The sequence below is a fragment of the Gymnoscopelus microlampas genome (genome assembly GCF_963454915.1).
Source record: "Gymnoscopelus microlampas genome assembly, chromosome: 1".
NCBI classification, from domain to species: Eukaryota; Metazoa; Chordata; class Actinopteri; order Myctophiformes; family Myctophidae; genus Gymnoscopelus; species Gymnoscopelus microlampas.
This window is the reverse complement of record NC_139962.1, coordinates 19,648,267-19,664,798: the sequence shown is the minus strand read 5'-3', so window position 1 is coordinate 19,664,798 and position 16,532 is coordinate 19,648,267. Positions and strand designations below refer to the sequence as shown.

The window sequence follows — 16,532 nt, the reverse complement described above, 5'->3', positions numbered from 1 at the left end:
GCTATGTTTACTTAAGTAAAATATCTGAGTGATTCACTGCTAGAAATTACAAAGCTCTAAACTCAACTTCTGACATTTGTAAGAATCAAGTGAAAAAACAATAAGCTTGGTCTCTGTTGATGCTAAAAAGCTCATGTTCCTGATGATTCCAAACTTTCTTTATAGCATCAGCCACTGATTAATCATTAACACACATTAATATCTACAGTTAACATACCTATTGCTGTTGATTGTACTAATATAAACAAGATTTGCCAAGCTTTGCTGAATGATTCATTGTACTATCTGTATTGTTTTACGGAAAACTGAATTAAACATTTAAGCCCAATGATAATAATTATTGTGACATGGCACACACACAGAGCAATAGAGTACAGCAGGCCTATACGTATCAGAGAAAAGGTAAGTTTTGATGATTCTTTTATCTGTTGAGATCTATGGAAAACACTTATCTCAGCCACTCTCCCCATCCCATGCGACTATCTATTTTTTGTAAGCGACACCATCATAAAAGTAGAAATCTGGGTTCAGTGATGTTGCACTGCAGAGATGTGAGGCTTTTTTTTTTATATAATTTTTATCCCACGATTTTGTAACCCCATTTTTTCACCCAGTGCAAATTGCCTATGTAATCCTGGGCGCTACTCTCCCTCTGCCAGAGATGTGAGGGTGAGGCTTAGACAATGATGCTCTGTGCATGACTGTGGTGACCTTTTCCAGAAGGTGGTATATTCCCGGTTCCTGTTCCGGGTTCTGTTGCTGCAAATTAAGCTATGAGAAACTGACCCGGAACAGGACACGGGAATTCCACTTTCAGGAAAAGGGAACTACAGTAATGCACAGAGCCTATAGGTTAGGAACTGAGAATGAAATCATGTGCATCAACTTGGATGTTGTTGTTTTTTTACTTCATAGCAACAAATATGTATTTACAGAGACTAAGTCTCCAAATTGCTTAATTTTCGGAAACATGTTAAAACTTCTAAAGACCAGTATCTTGACTGGTTACTTACCTCTGTTAATAGGATGAGGTTTCTTATAATCCTGCTGACTGCAGTGTTTGTGGGTCTACAGCTTACACACAGGGACGTGCCTGACTGACACACACAAACAAACAAACATGTACATGCGTATGTACGTACATCTTATCATCTGCATTATTGGTAGTTACTAGATTATCTGAGAGAAGGGATTGATTTCTTGGAGATCCTGATCTCCAAAAGTGGTTACCTCGAAGGTGATTATTGTTTCATGGAACAGATTAGATTTGAGCACATCGACCTGCATCATCTGCTTATCCAATCATCCATCGCTCGGCTTCTGTCTGCCTTCCTGTATGAGTGCAGACTATGAGTGTGCTAAAGAATTAAACTAAAGACTCAACACTTCCCTCCAGCTGCAGCAGAAGCAGTAGAGATAGACTGAGGTCTGAAAAGTTCCATTATATACTGTAACTATATTTTCTTTCTTTTGTAAGATTGTCTCCTCCTGGATCCAAGACAAAGACTGTAGTTACACCCACAAAGTGAATACATTCTTACTCACACAAACTTTAATAAATAAACCAAAATAACTGATATACAAAATGAAGCTTGTCTGACTGAAATAAAGTCATCATATGGTTGTCACTCAACTAACAAACAAAAAAAGTCACCTCAAAGCATTTACCAAAATACAGAAACTTTGTTAACAAACTCCCAGACAAACATTCACATTTTATATAAAATATCAAAACATTCATATAACATAATAACAGCTATCTTACAGGCAGTTATATGGCACAGGCACATTATCAATGGAATTTAAAGACAAATCTAAAGCCAGAAGAGAGCAGTCTTTCTTGTACTTCAAAATGTGGTCGGGCAAGCCTCAAAGACATTCTGAAGTATCATGTAGTAGTTTCTTTAAATATATCAAAGTTGAGTGAATACAACTATAATATGGAATTACTTTGACCAACTTTCTATCTTAATACTATAATACCAGTATTTCTCTCACTTCTTCCTTTCTGATATGTAACTTAACACTTTCCCCAGATTCTGCAAGGAATCAAGCTCCAAAACTGGACGAAAAAAGAGAATATAAAAGCAAAGCATAATGCTTTCAAATCTGTCATCCAAAATAGATTCCCTGCGGTATGTTCATGAGAAAATCCTTCACATTACACAACACAGCAGATACACAATGTACTCAAACGTCCGGACTCAAACAGTAGAGTTATTATGATAAATCTCAACAACATGAAGTTCGTGAACACATTTAACATGTCAAGAGTTGACAAAAAAAACAACATGACCGTTCACTAAGCTCCCCTCCCCACACACACACACATAAAATATTCGATCATTTATGGAACTAGAGCTTCAAAATCTCTCCCACAGCCCGTCAACAAGGCCTGCAGTATGCCCTCGGAAAATATGTGCACAACATACTATTTCAACAAACAAAATACAGATAAATGTTTATCACTAGGTTCCCCATTAACAGTTTAACCATAGTGTTATTATGGTATTCCGATTATTTGTATTACTGTTGTTAATTACCGTCTATATGTGTGCTACTTCACATTCACTTACAGTATATGGTATGAATCAGAGTCTATGGCAAATGGCAACGGTTCCTAAACTAGCATTGGACAATTGCTATTGGGGGCGGAGCTTAGCGAATGATCTATTGGTCAATATTGATGGTACAAAACATAATGCAGATTAAATGTAAAAGTGCTGGTGCTGGTTAACCATATTAATAATGAGAAATTAAACAGTCTCTTTTTGATAGTTACAGTATGCACACTGACAGTTCCAGGAAAGTGCTTCTAAGGAGATTGTCAGTGTATGTCAGAAGAATGAGAGGAACAACATACAATCCTCAGTGTTCATTTTGCACTCTTTTGAAGGCTGTAAAAATGACACTCTGACACTGTCAGAGCTATTGAGTTGATGATGTGCTCAGTGCTCCAATGCCAACATCACCCGCAATCTTTTAGACCGCACACCGGCAAGCAAGATCACTTGTGCAGCATCTACTTAGATGCAATAAGTGTCAGGAAAATGGCTGTGCCGCCATACTGTGTCCCTTTAACGAAGGGATTCCATAAAGTGTTAAATATCTCTAGAGGTTCCATATGTATGTAATGGGTCATCCATGTTTTAAATATAGTATTCTTCTATTTATCGTCACAGTTTTTGAGCAAGTAGTAGGATTTTTTTGTAACGCATATTTTAAGACCGCTGATGGACAGCCAGCCAAGAAGAAGAGTACCCCTTTTAGTTCATGTGAAACAATTACACATAATAACAGAACAGATCATATTACATTCTTTTTGTAAGCTGACATCAGCACATTATGTTCAAGTGTAAATGAAGTAAACAATAGCTGCTTCACGCAATGCCAACCTGGACTTCTGCAGGGGTACACATCCCTGCTCTTTGGTTCTAAATCCAGTCAGCTAAGCGTTTTGCGTTCGACTCGGGGAACCCATTTGTGTGTGGCAGCTCTCCATAGTACAGGTGCCAACAGCTGACTCAGCGTGGTGACACTGAGAACCAAAAGATACACCTGAATGAGGGAGAGAAGAATACAGAGAGAGAGAGAGAGAGGTGAGGGGGGTTAGATAGGAAGACATAGATAGGAAGATAGAGAGAGAGAGAGCATAAAGAAACAAAGAGGAAGACAGATAAGATGCTGGAACATAGGGGTGTGCTGATATTGATGCTGGTAATGATCGACTCAATACAGATAACGATGCCTCATATTTGGCATTGGTGAAGCCCACCGATGCCGTGGTCCAAATTAACCCATTAAAACCGGCGAAAGCATCTATGTCATTTTAGATTTTTGCATTGGCTATTCAAAAATAGCAGATGTACAAGCTCGTAGCTCAAGCTTGTACATTGTCTATTTTTTAAAATGTTTTGAAAGATCTTGAAAGTGAAGAGAACTACTGATTTAGAAGGCATTTGTTCTGCTTAAAAGGATCCCTGGCTGATAAGCCAAATATGCCTTAATACATTATAATTGTCTTCTATAACTAAAATGTCAAATTAAAAACACCTTAAATATTGTATGTATTTTAGAAATAGTTCGGGCAATGCCCATTGCAAGTTGATGATGTCATTTGTGTGGTCTAGCCCTATGGAATTTATGGAATGCATGTGAAAATAAAAAACAACGTAATAATTCCTAAGGTTAATAAGAGCATCAAATCAATATTTTAAATATGTTTTTTTTGCACATGCATTCCATAAATTCCATAGGGCTAGACCACACATGGACGAATGACATCATCAACTTGCGACGGGCATTGCCCCTCTTGAGTAAGTTTAATTTTAGTTATAGAGGGCAATTATAATGTACATATGTATACATATGTATTAAGGCATATTTGGCTTACTAGCCAGGGATCCTTTTAATGGGTTAACCAGTCACGAGGGTAGCAGGCCTTTGAGCTCCAGTACACTGACCTCTCTGGAGATGATGCCGGTGCGGCGGGCACGGCTGCCCAGGACAAAAGAGAACTCGCTGACCTGAGCCAGGCCGGCCGACACGATCCAGCGGATGTGTCGAGAGCCTGTTGGCAAGATGGCCGAAAGCACCAGCACAGCCATCAGGAACTATAGGAGCAGATCACAAGATAAGAGAAGATAGATTTTTGTAGGAAAAAAAAGAAAACCTGGATATTTGGTCTCAACCCATAAAAGATGGTTTGGGAAACACTGTTGTAGGCTATTATCGCGATTAGGTGCTCAGTAGTCCAGGATAAAAATAATGAAAAATGGTTCTGAGGGAACACTATAAACACTATATGCACACACTGTGTACAGGGTAGTGCAGTTGGTGCTCCTATGTCCCTCCACAACCGATGCAGGGGGTGAAAGGGACTGTTTATCATCCTCAGCAGTCTACTTAGCATCCTCCTTTCTGACACTTCCATCAAAGGATCAAGCTCCACTCCCATAACGGAGCCGGTGCTCGTGTTGAGCTTGTTGATCCTGTTGCTCTTGCACGCTACACTTTAGTCGAGGGGTGGCCAACAGTTTTGGTCAGTGCCAGACAGTGAAAAACACCATTGATTGTACATGTTATTATAGGTTGTTAATTAGAATAATACAAGTAGAAAGGAAGTCAATAATTTAACCAATTTAAAAAATCTTTCAACCTAGCATCCCTATTTTGGTTTTCTAGGCTACATTTTTTTTTTAAACTCAAAAGAATTCAAAATATTTAGAAAATACTGATCTACAAGTTCACTACATGTCGCATCATGATGACGAAGGACAGCACAGGGCTTAAGTGGATGATAATAAAACCGAACAAAGAATTAGTCAATAATTTAACATGAATGATAAAGGTAAAATATAGATTCTAACTATCTGGGGAGATGTATTATGCACATCAAACAGTAATGGTTAATAATGGTTGTTTCTAATCAACTCAATTGATCACCTACATTTCCCAATCTGATCACCTGGTGGTATATCAAAAGAGTGAGATGCCAACCACTATGTTAGTCTGTGACGTGGACCCACTGTTGACTACATCATAGAACAGACACACAAAACAATAGGGCTGAAAATATAAGCTCATAGAGCTTACAGATCTGCAGGGGGTCCTGTTATGCCATTACAAGGGACCGGATGTGTGTCAGGACCAGACAAGAATATATATATGTGTATATGTGTGTGTGTGTGTGTGTGTGTGTGTGTGTGTGTGTGTGTGTGTGTGTGTGTGTGTGTGTGTGTGTGTGTGTGTGTGTGTGTGTGTGTGTGTGTGTGTGTGTGTGTGTGTGTGTGCGTGTGTGCGTGTGTGCGTGTGTGCGCGTGTGTGCGTGTGTGTGTGTGTCAGGACCAGACAAGAATGAGGTGGGAGAGGAGGAGTGACTGAGGGGAGGAATTACAATTACAAGAGAGACAACGTGTGTGTGTGTGTGTGTGTGTGTGTGTGTGTGTGTGTGTGTGTGTGTGTGTGTGTGTGTGTGTGTGTGTGTGTGTGTGTGTGTGTGTGTGTGTGTGTGTGTGTGTGTGTGTGTGTGTGTGTGTGTGTGTGTGTGTGTGTGTGTGTGTGTGAAAGAGAGAGAGAGAACAAGGAAATCTGTTATACCTTCATGATGACCAAGGTGAATGTCAGTACCAGCAGGATGGTGAGTTCGTACAGAACAAACGTAGGGAACACGTGGAGACCTGAAGCATTGCACAGAACACATGTCACATCTCTTAGCGTGGTCTCACTACGAAACAAGGTACTGACTGCATCCACTACATGAGAATGGAGACGCCTCTGCTAAAATGCTGGATCTAACCGATGGAGGCAAAGAAGATAATGGCCAGGAAATCTCTTATTGGTTCGATGCATCCCAAGACCTCCGATGTGACCATGTGACCCTGGGAGGAGAGCAGCGCTCCAGCCAGGAAGCAGCCCAGCTCCATGGAGATGTCCAGAGACTCTGTCACCTAGGGAACAGATGTTTATCTGACATTTGTAGAAGAGATGGAAGGTGCGGACAATAACATAGAATCAAAGTGTGGTGAATAGCAGAAAGAAGCGCTTATGAAAGACTAAAGTCGAATCAACACACTGCATTTTTGGCTTTTAAATCGGAGCTTGAAGTCGCGAAGGAGGGCCAAAGATTAGAGCATATATACCGTCAGCATGAAGAAGACAAAAGCAGCCATCCCCAGCACCAGGATCTCCTTGTTGCCCTTGCTCTCGGCATGCAGTCTCTTGTAGTAGGGGCCGATGAGGAACGACTTCAGCAAGGCACACAACAGCAACACAGCAGCCAGAGAAACCAGCACTTGTGCCAGGAGGACGAGCACCCGCAACCCTCCATACAGAAGACTGGTTCAGAAAAAGAAAGCATATAATATATATTTTTTAGAATAATTCTATAATAATGACATGACGCCCAAAATAGGAATGCCAGGTTGAAAGCGGTTAAAAAGGCAGGTCTCTTTGTCCTGCTCATAATGTAGCAACCAACCTGTCTACATCTCCACCCTGTGCTTGGATCAGAGTGGGCATGACAGCAATAAAGAGACCAAGCTGGACGTCCTGCATCACCAGCATCCCCAGGAGAACACTGCTGTAGTCCAGCTCACCTGTCACATGTTCACACACACACACACACACACACACACACACACACACACACACACACACACACACACACACACACACACACACACACACACACACACACACACACACACACACACACACACACACACACACACACACACACACACACACACACAAAATCAGTTGTGAGCAGGACAAAGAGGCCTTCCCTGCTCTGCATACATATGAACACGCCCACAGCCACAAACCATGCATAAATGCATACAAACACACATTTTCAACCAATTTAATGGCAAATAAGTATATATAATTGTATCGTTGACGGTTCAGTTACTGTAGAGCCATGGCGTTGCTCTCGGGCACACTCTTACTTATAGCGTTAACTGAGGTGATCTGTGAAATTGGAAGCTACAATCCATATCTATGTCTAGTTGTCTCCCCCTCCTGATGGAGAGAGTTAATTGCAACGATACGTACGTACTACAATAAAGATGCCGGTGCATCTAGTGTCCAATCCTGTGAGCCTTCTGTGTCAAATAACTTTGACATTATGAACCAGTAGTTGTAATACACGACACCAGGGTTGGCTTTTCTCAGTAGAAGAGTATGGAGACCACCTCCAACCACTGCAAATGTGCTACAGTAGTTTTATTGTATTAACATACCCTACCATACAGATTAGTAAAACATTATGTAACAACCGGGTTTTGAACCCGGGTCTCTCCCGCATGGAAAGCCAACATCTTATCCACTCGCCTAAAGGCGGCTTCCCCCTTCGCCGGAGGAGATATTAGCATTTCCCTCATCAGGCAGAGGCTTTGAGCCACTACTGCTACAATAATTCACTAAAAACAAGTCCCGGATTGTAGCTTTAAACCATAAAGCATTTAGCTGTATTCAAATCTGTGTAAACAAACAAATGGCTCTTACAGTACCTTCCCTCTCCCCTCTGGCTCCTCCAGCTAAGAAGCGTGATACCAGGGGAGTGCTGGACAGTGAGAGACACGTGGAGATGAAGACAGTCTGGGTGGGCCGAATATGCAGGACCTGTCCCCATAACAAGCCAGCCCCCACCATCAGCAGGCTCAAGTAGCATGTTCCCTGCACCGATGTCTTCCACACCTGTATACATATCAGTAGATAAAGATATTATGTACTAGCAGTGTTATGTTGAGCATATTTGAGCTGGTGAAGCAACGTACGTATACAACTGATGGGTAGGAGTGAATTCAGCTCAGTTTAAAAAATAAAATAATAATACAAAGTAGAACCTCTTCAGCTCCTGTAAATGGTGCCTTTCTATTGCATGGTTCAACTCTACCTAACTGTACTTTTTTGGCATCACCTCCGTCAAGGCAATGACAGGCAAGGTAACTTTATTTGTGCATGTAAGGCAATGCAATGTGCTTTACAGAAAACATTAAGCAAAGGAAACACATTATGAGAGGACACGGTCAAGGTTCCAAGCGAGCTCTGGCAATACATAAAGGTGATGTTAAAACACTGCGGACGACTGATTCGTCTGAGAGAATCGTTACAAGCAGGACAGACTCCTGTACTACTACTATACTGCAAGGAATGTCCTGAATACTGTTAACACACCTTTCAACTAGATGTTGTAAACGTGAAAGGAATTAATGTTGAGCAAATTAATTGTCTGTTGTTCACCTAATATGTTGTAAACTTTTTTAGAACAGTACAGGCTAAATGGAGATTATTTCCAGACAGTAGTAGCGACAGCATAATTTAACTTTAGCACCCTCCTACGCAGAAGGGTAGACATCGCTGTGACAACTAGCTACTGTATATTGACAGGGTCTGTCGAGTCGAGCCGGTTCTATGGAATGGGAAAGCACCATAAGAGGTCAAAGTTACAAATACCATACATTCCGTGTCAACCACTAGGTGACTTCAACTTGGAAAGATAGACATCCATTTTCCAACACAAAACAAGGGGAGCAAAAATGCAGGGGGAAGGGGGATATACATAGGATAACATCTGTTTAGTTAACCTTGTGCAGGCGTTCCGGGGAGAACTCCAATCCAACCATGAAGAGAGTAAAGAATACACCCAACTCCCCTAGAGTCTCCACCTGAACCATAGACTGTAAGGCAAAGAGAAAGTCAAGTGTTACAGTAGTTGCTTGTAGACAAGAAGCTGCAGTGTACCATTCTTATCGCTTTCTATGGTTGGTTACCAAATGGAAAAAAGCATCTCACAAATGACGGGAGCATTGCAATGCAGAGCACTCGATGTTTAACGTTGAAACCATATTGAAACCAACGTTGAATATTTAGTCGTGCAAGCTAGTCATCTAGTCGTACAAGCACCTGTGCATGCGAACATGCAAATTCCATATTCACACACACACACACACACACACACACACACACACACACACACACACACACACACACACACACACACACACACACACACACACACCTTGATGCTGTTGAGTCCAGAGGGTCCTAATAGGACCCCACAGATGATGTATCCAAACATGGGAGGGAGACCCATCAGAGAACAGAGCCAGCCACAGGGCAGAGACAGCATCACCACTGACACCAGGTCCTGGACACGCGCACGCGCGCACACGCACACACACACACACACACACACACACACACACACACACACACACACACACACACACACACACACACACACACACACACACACACACACACACACACACACACAGCAAATATTTTAGACTGAACAAGGGCAACATAGATGTGTGCATAGATGAGTAGCAAAATGCCAAACTAAACTTATGTTAATTTACATTACTAGGCCTACTCAGGAACGATGCAAGTTGGAAATGCATGCGCCACCTGGTTAAGCATTACCCATTGTACATGTGTCAGAGAGGGTGTTTTTTTATGTTTTTGGGGATCCACCGATACAACCAACAACAACACCAACATTGCCTATCTGACCGACCCGACGGCGGGCACGGCGCTCCCTCGGGTCGCTGGCGACGAGCGCCAAATGGCCGAACAGTTCTCGAGATACGTGAACAACAGACGCACACACGCAGTCATGCACAGACAGAGATTGTGTGCATTTATAGTATGATTACCTTAAGGCAAGGTAGGGTAGGAGGAAAAACTGACCTTAATGAAGTGGGGATCTGCTCTTGGCATGGTGGAATCTCGTGGTTTGGTCAGCACATACTGGTTGTTCTGGGAGTCAATGAGCATGCTCAGACCCAGGTCATCTTCTACTTCTCTCCTTCTGGAGAGATTTTTCCTCTTCCCTCCATCCTCCTCGTCATCCTCCACCCGCAGCACTGCCTCCACATTCACTCCCTTCATCTACACAGCAGACTAGCTGTCAGGGTTTGCACTGTCTGTATTATTTGTTATTATTTGTTGTGGGTATTTTGTTATTTAACTCCTTTCTTTCTTAGTTTCTTTTCATAATTGAGGTTAACCGTTTTCACAAAACACATGCTCATTTTGTTTTGTTCCATCATTCCAAAATTGTGGTTATTATCACTTCCTTGTTTATCTATAAAGCTCAGATGAAGTCCATATTGTCCTCTGCTGACCTGTTTGTTATAGTCAAAGGCGTGCTCCTCGATCTCCTCCTCCAGGCGGTCCGCTGCCCTGCGGACGTCCTCCAGGATCTTGTCCAACATAGACAGGGTTTTGTTCTGAGCTTGAGCGATCTTTATAGCTTCCTGCTGGTGCTTCTCAGCTGCCATTAGCTCCACATACTCCTGCTCCTCCTGAAAGATACAAACAAACACATGGACAAGATGAGGCCATTGAGGCATACTGAGAGAAATACAAAATAACAATGTTCACGACAACAAACATTCAGACAACACAAGTCACTTTTTAACAGGTTATTAATTATCAAGGACAGAAAAGCAGTAAGTGATGAGTAACTGATATCGAGTTGTGTAGAATTATGCTCACAAACCAATGACTATTTTTTGGGGAGCAACACCATCGTAAGATGAAGTATACATCATTATTCATGCTGCACTATGGGTTTCATACAGTCAGTAATGAATACAGATTATCATCCAGGCATTGATTGTTGCCCTCGCGTATCCAACCTCGGTCACAGGCATTTCAGCCTGGACACGTAGTATTTGCAGCTCTTACTGCATAAATAAAGCAACAATAATATAAGCATGATTTCTTCCTTGCTCAACAGTGTTATTAGAATAAAAATCAATTAGTCCGCCTCACTACAAATAAATACTGTCATACACCTGTATTTCCCTTGGCAAATGAGAAGGTACTACCCCTGGGATTTCCCTGCAGTGTTGGGAGGGAGTTGTGAAAACACTGCATGTGCTGCTTGCCATTACGTATGCCTTCTGTGAACCATCAACGGTTGCTGTTTTCAGCAGTGTTTTAGTTCCTTTGCACCTGGAGACTTCTACAGTACATTATCTGAATCTGAAGCAGCAGTTTTTCAGCTGAGTTTCAACCACGTTTGACCTGGTGAATTATTTAACATAAACCTCTGAGGTTTAAGCTCAGCCTCAGAGGGTCTTTATCAGAATCAACTTTTTTTTTCACCAAGTTTACAGGTGTAAAGAAGTAGGTGAAATTTGTTTTTGTGCAAGCTCCATCGTTTGTTATTTTCAGAAAGATAAAAAGAAAAGAAGAGGGGGGAGGGGGGGGCACGGAGAGCAAGAGGAAGACACTAAAAAAAAACATGTCAAGTAGTGGCAAAAATCAAAGATATCTACATATTTACACTTAAGCATAAACCAGCAGGTTAGACATAAGGTGCGAAGTGGTGACACTTGATTAGACAAATTTTAGGTGCAAAAGAGTATCAACGCATTGTCAGGTTCACATAGTCCATAAAGGTCAATAACTTTCACAGGTAAAATCCACATGGTAGATCCACAAGGAAAAGTAAAGTCCATGGCCAGCCTGGTGACAGGCGGTGGCCAGGTCTTGTTCAACGGTAGCCGGTTGGAAGCTGTTCAGAAACCTGGTGGTCTTGCCATTGATAGTACGGTAGGCCTCCTTGCCCATGTGGCTGGGGTGGTGCATGTACTTGATAATGCGGTGCGCTTTGACTACACAACCCTTCTTGTACAGTTCCTGGAGGGAGGGAAGCTCACCTCCCATTATGCGTTCGACCGCAATATGGGACTATGGTGTTGAATGCCAAGCTGTAGTCCACAAACAACATACGTAAGCACTTGTCCTTCAGCTTCTTGTCATCCAGAGAGGTGCCAGTGCAGCCCATCATTCCACTTTAGCTGTGCTGATTGGCCAGCTGTTATATCGCTTTGATTGGTCAGCTGCCGTATTCCTTTATCTACCTTATGATACAATGTGTAGTGTCCTCATATTCACCTATAGTTAAACTGAACAAATCTCCACATATAAACTACTTATCATCACCCAACCTCCCACTGAGCTCACTTTGATGGCTGCCTCCCTGAGGGCCTCCAGTCTCTGTCGGCTGCTCTCCTTAATATTGACCACATCTCTGTAGTCGCCCTGGAGTGCCCTCTGCAGGCCAATGACTGCTTGGAAGACTGAGCGCTCACTCTCGTTCAGCTCTTTCTGGAACACCTCCAGAGTGTGCACCTGGAAATAGGCAGGGACAAAAAGCAAGATTAGTGAAAGAATAGAGAAGCATCTGTTACCTCCACCCACTTCCTTATAACCTCTCTCGCAAACATGGGCGACATCTTATCTTAATACACTGTACAAAACATTCTTCAACTGGCTCAAGGCATCATACCGTTATGATTTAAAATGAAAATGCAGTTAAGTTATGGCAAACAAATATGCTGCATATAGGATGAGGAGAGAGACTTTGTTCATATTTTTAGTTATTCAGAGTCTGGTTCCTACTTGGAAGAGCTTCTCGGGTTCTGAAAGTGACCGATCTTGTCCTACAGCATCTGCTGCTACAGCCAGCTTCTGGACCACCACATTCTTCTGCCGCAGGAGGCCCACCAGCCGCTTGCAGTTGTTGGCCACCCAGCTGCGGCTATGAGAGGCCCCTCGACCCCGGTGAAGCTTAATGGCATGCTGGGCTACCTGGTCCCTCTGCAGCGTGGCGAGAGCTCCCACCAGAGCTCCCACCAGGCCAAGGCACAGAAGTCCACGCACAACCTGCATCCAATCCTCTACTTCTGTCGCTTAAGAGAGTCAATACAGAAGAAGAGAGAAGAAGTGGAATTGGAGGGACAGTTGGAGAGAGCTGACAAGAGACTTTACAGCTCAAACTTGGCTTCATGTGACATGTTAGATCGCAATCTCAGGACACAGGTTGTTCTTTGGGGTGTGGTCCGTTACAGCTTACAATACAGCAGCCTACAATACAATCACTATATAAATACCAGTACAAGCTGACACACATATTTATTCTGTGATCTAATGGGCCACTCATACATAAATAGCATATCTATCAACAATTTAATAACACCTAACTAACTGGTTTGAGTGGCTTCTCAACGCCTCCCGTACTCTGTCCAATCCACTTGATTTTAAAGGCTGTATCTCCGCCGTGAATTTCATGTCATGCCATGCATTTAGTTGAATAATGGTTTAATCCCATTTGAAATTAAACAAATTAAACCTGTACCTCTGTGAGCATGAGTCTTATTTTCCAAAACACTCCACTATCCCTTTTCGAATGACTGGACTGCAGCTACTCTCAGCAGCCACTCACTGGCACCACAATCAATGAACTCACTGTTCTGAAACACAGAGAGAGAGAGAGAGAGAGAGAGAGAGAGAGAGAGAGAGAGAGAGAGAGAGAGAGAGAGAGAGAGAGAGAGAGAGAGAGAGAGAGAGAGAGAGAGAGAGAGAGAGAGAGAGAGAGAGAGAGAGAGAGAGAGAGAGAGAGAGAGAGAGACACACAGAAGCATGTCATTAGTCCTAAGTTGTGTAGTATTAGTACTTCACATTTTCAGTCCAGTCCAACTTGTTTGTACATGTAGGCCAACATGGACAAAGCATTATATAGGCTACTTACTTACTTACGCCTAATACCCCTTCTGGGGGATAGGCCGTCATTATATAGGCTAGCCTATATATAATTAGGCCTAAATAGTTGTTCAGTAATAGTAAATAAACATATATCACATGAATGAAAGTTGAATTAAAGTTAGGTTCTTAACTGAATAATATGAGTCCCATATGTCTAGAATGCAGATAACGCATTTATTCAGCATTCATTCCACAGGAACTGACCTCAACCAACATGTACACATGGCAACACCACACACAGAATAAGATGAGCAGTTTATGTGTGAACAACACAGACTGTAGTGTAATAACATAGTAATAACGGTCTATCCCAGAAATGAACCATGTCTACAATACAGATGCTGATGCAAACGGCTAATACAAGACTATAGTAGCTACCTGTAAGATGTCTGCAATGCTTGGCTCTGAGCTCCAGTACGAATGAGGAAGGAAACAATCCTGCTCTTGTGCCACAGCAGCACCATACCTCCCCCTCCTCCCTGCCACATAGGGACTCCCTCTTTCTTTGGTGTTTGGCCCAGGTGGGCGTGGTTGTATGCCTATCCCTAACCCTAATCCTCCCAACCTTAACCTCACTAAAACTATGCCTAAACCTAACCCTAAACTTAACCCCACAAAAACTATGCCTAATAACCCTAACCTTAACCTCACAGGATCTATGCCTAAACTAACCTAGCCTCAAAACCACGCCCACCTGGTCGAAACACCAGGAAAAGAGAGTTCCCTGCCACATAGTTGAAGCCAACCCATCACAACTTCATGCAACCAACTTCATGTTTAGTTCGACGGCTAATGTTCGGCTAGCTCCAGGTCTGTGTAGGTATAGAGGCTAGAGCCACGTCTGTATCAAGTAAGTAAAAACAACTGACCATTCAGAGTAATGTGTTCTCGTGAAGAAGCTAAATCAGGCGCGTTTTAAAATTCAACATGTTTGTTGATCTTTAGTTGTGTCTTTGCTAGTACAAAAAAAGAGAAGAAAACTCGTCACCCGAGAGCTGTCAGACGAATACCGAAACGCTCGCCCCAAAACACAGTCGCCCCGGGGCAAATCCGGCGACCTCGGAACGGTCGCCACCTGGTATTACTAAACGTAACTTCAGTAAACTATGCCTAAACCACATAACCTTATTCCTAAACGTAACCTCAGTTAAACTATGCCTAAACCTTATTCCTAAACGTAAACTCAGTTAAACTATGCCTAACGACCTAACCTTATTCCTAAACGTAACCTCAGTACATTATCCCTAAAACCTAACCTTATTCCTAAACCTAAGCTCAGTAAACTATGCCTAAACCTTACATTATTCCTAAACGTATCCTCAGTAAAACTAGGCCTATCCTATCCCTAAACTTATCTAACCTTAACCTCAAGATACAGGGGTCTTCAACAGGGGGTCCGGGACCCCTTGTGGGTCCTCAGAGTTACTACAGGGGGTGAGGGGGTCCGCCAAATCTTTGTGTGATAGGATTTTTTTTTAAACTTATAACCACTTGAACCACTTTTTCTGAGGAGAACTTTAGCCAAAAATAGCAGATCTACAAGTGCGAGCTTGTAGATCGGCTATTTTTGGCAAAGAGATATAGGTGTAGAGGGGAAAAAGGGCAGACCAAGTAAACAAAAAAAGTTTAATCTAAATGCAATTTTATACAATATGTAGTGGGGGTCACTGCTTCATCTCTCTCTCAGCTAGGGGGTCCTTGGCCTGAAAACGTTGAAGACCCCTGCTCAAGAACATGAACCGCTGGGGGCGAGCGGTCCGCGAAAAAATGGGGGCGAGCGTGTTTTGGGGCGAGTCTTCTGGTTACCTGTCAGACTAGACTAGCTCCAGCCAGCTGAGTTTGACACACACTCCAATGACACAACCAAGCTAACAGTCTGTCGTTAGCCTCTTTACTATTGACTCGACGCCTCGTCGTAAGTCACTGAACGGTCGTTTATACAAACAATACAACATTTAGTCCGAGTTATCACAAAAACAATCGTAAACTATGACCAGCTTAAACTCTACTTCCGAAACATAAGATCGCTGTTTTGATATGGGAGTTGTAGTTCTTTTGTGGCATCCCCCCCAAGCTCTATTTTGATTGCCGTAAACATTGTCGTTATCGCGAGATTAATGTCCACACAGAGATCTCTGTTGAAACATTATAGAATAGAATAATAGAATAGTGTGTTCGGTCCGGTGCACAAACTTCATGCTTCGAGCAACAGCAACAGTGCAACCTCCGATTATTAACACTTCACAAGCCTTCAGTGGTGGAAAAAGTACTCTCATTTTTTTACTTAAGTAAAAGTATCAATACTAGAATGTAGAAATACTCTGTTACAAGTCCGGAATTCAAAATTGACTTGAGTAAAAGTGCAAAAGTATTGGTATCATAAATGTACTTAAAGTAAAAGTAGAAAGTACTCATTATGCAGAATGTTCCATTTCACAAGTTTTCAAATGTATACAAATCTTTTG

General features: G+C 42.3%; 1 protein-coding gene across 2 annotated transcripts; it reads right to left on the bottom strand.

The window, feature by feature from the left end:
• Window positions 1-1,530: 1,530 nt before the first annotated feature.
• tmco3 (transmembrane and coiled-coil domains 3) lies at window positions 1,531-14,599 on the bottom strand. 2 transcript variants are annotated; one of them, XM_084084644.1, is made up of 15 exons: window positions 14,446-14,599; window positions 13,661-13,775; window positions 12,925-13,214; window positions 12,487-12,654; window positions 10,635-10,814; window positions 10,198-10,398; window positions 9,524-9,652; window positions 9,090-9,182; window positions 8,013-8,199; window positions 6,980-7,097; window positions 6,642-6,837; window positions 6,299-6,449; window positions 6,100-6,179; window positions 4,464-4,613; window positions 1,531-3,558 (listed from the first exon to the last, which is right to left on the bottom strand). In XM_084084644.1, the coding sequence occupies exons 3-15, from the start codon at window positions 13,192-13,194 to the stop codon at window positions 3,445-3,447; spliced, it is 2,037 nt and encodes a 678-aa protein (XP_083940770.1). In that variant the 5' UTR covers window positions 13,195-13,214; window positions 13,661-13,775; window positions 14,446-14,599; the 3' UTR covers window positions 1,531-3,444. The 2 variants fall into 2 exon arrangements, with proteins under 2 accessions (XP_083940770.1, XP_083940771.1); XM_084084645.1 differs by having other exon boundaries at window positions 12,925-13,208.
• Between the last annotated feature and the right edge of the window lie 1,933 nt (window positions 14,600-16,532).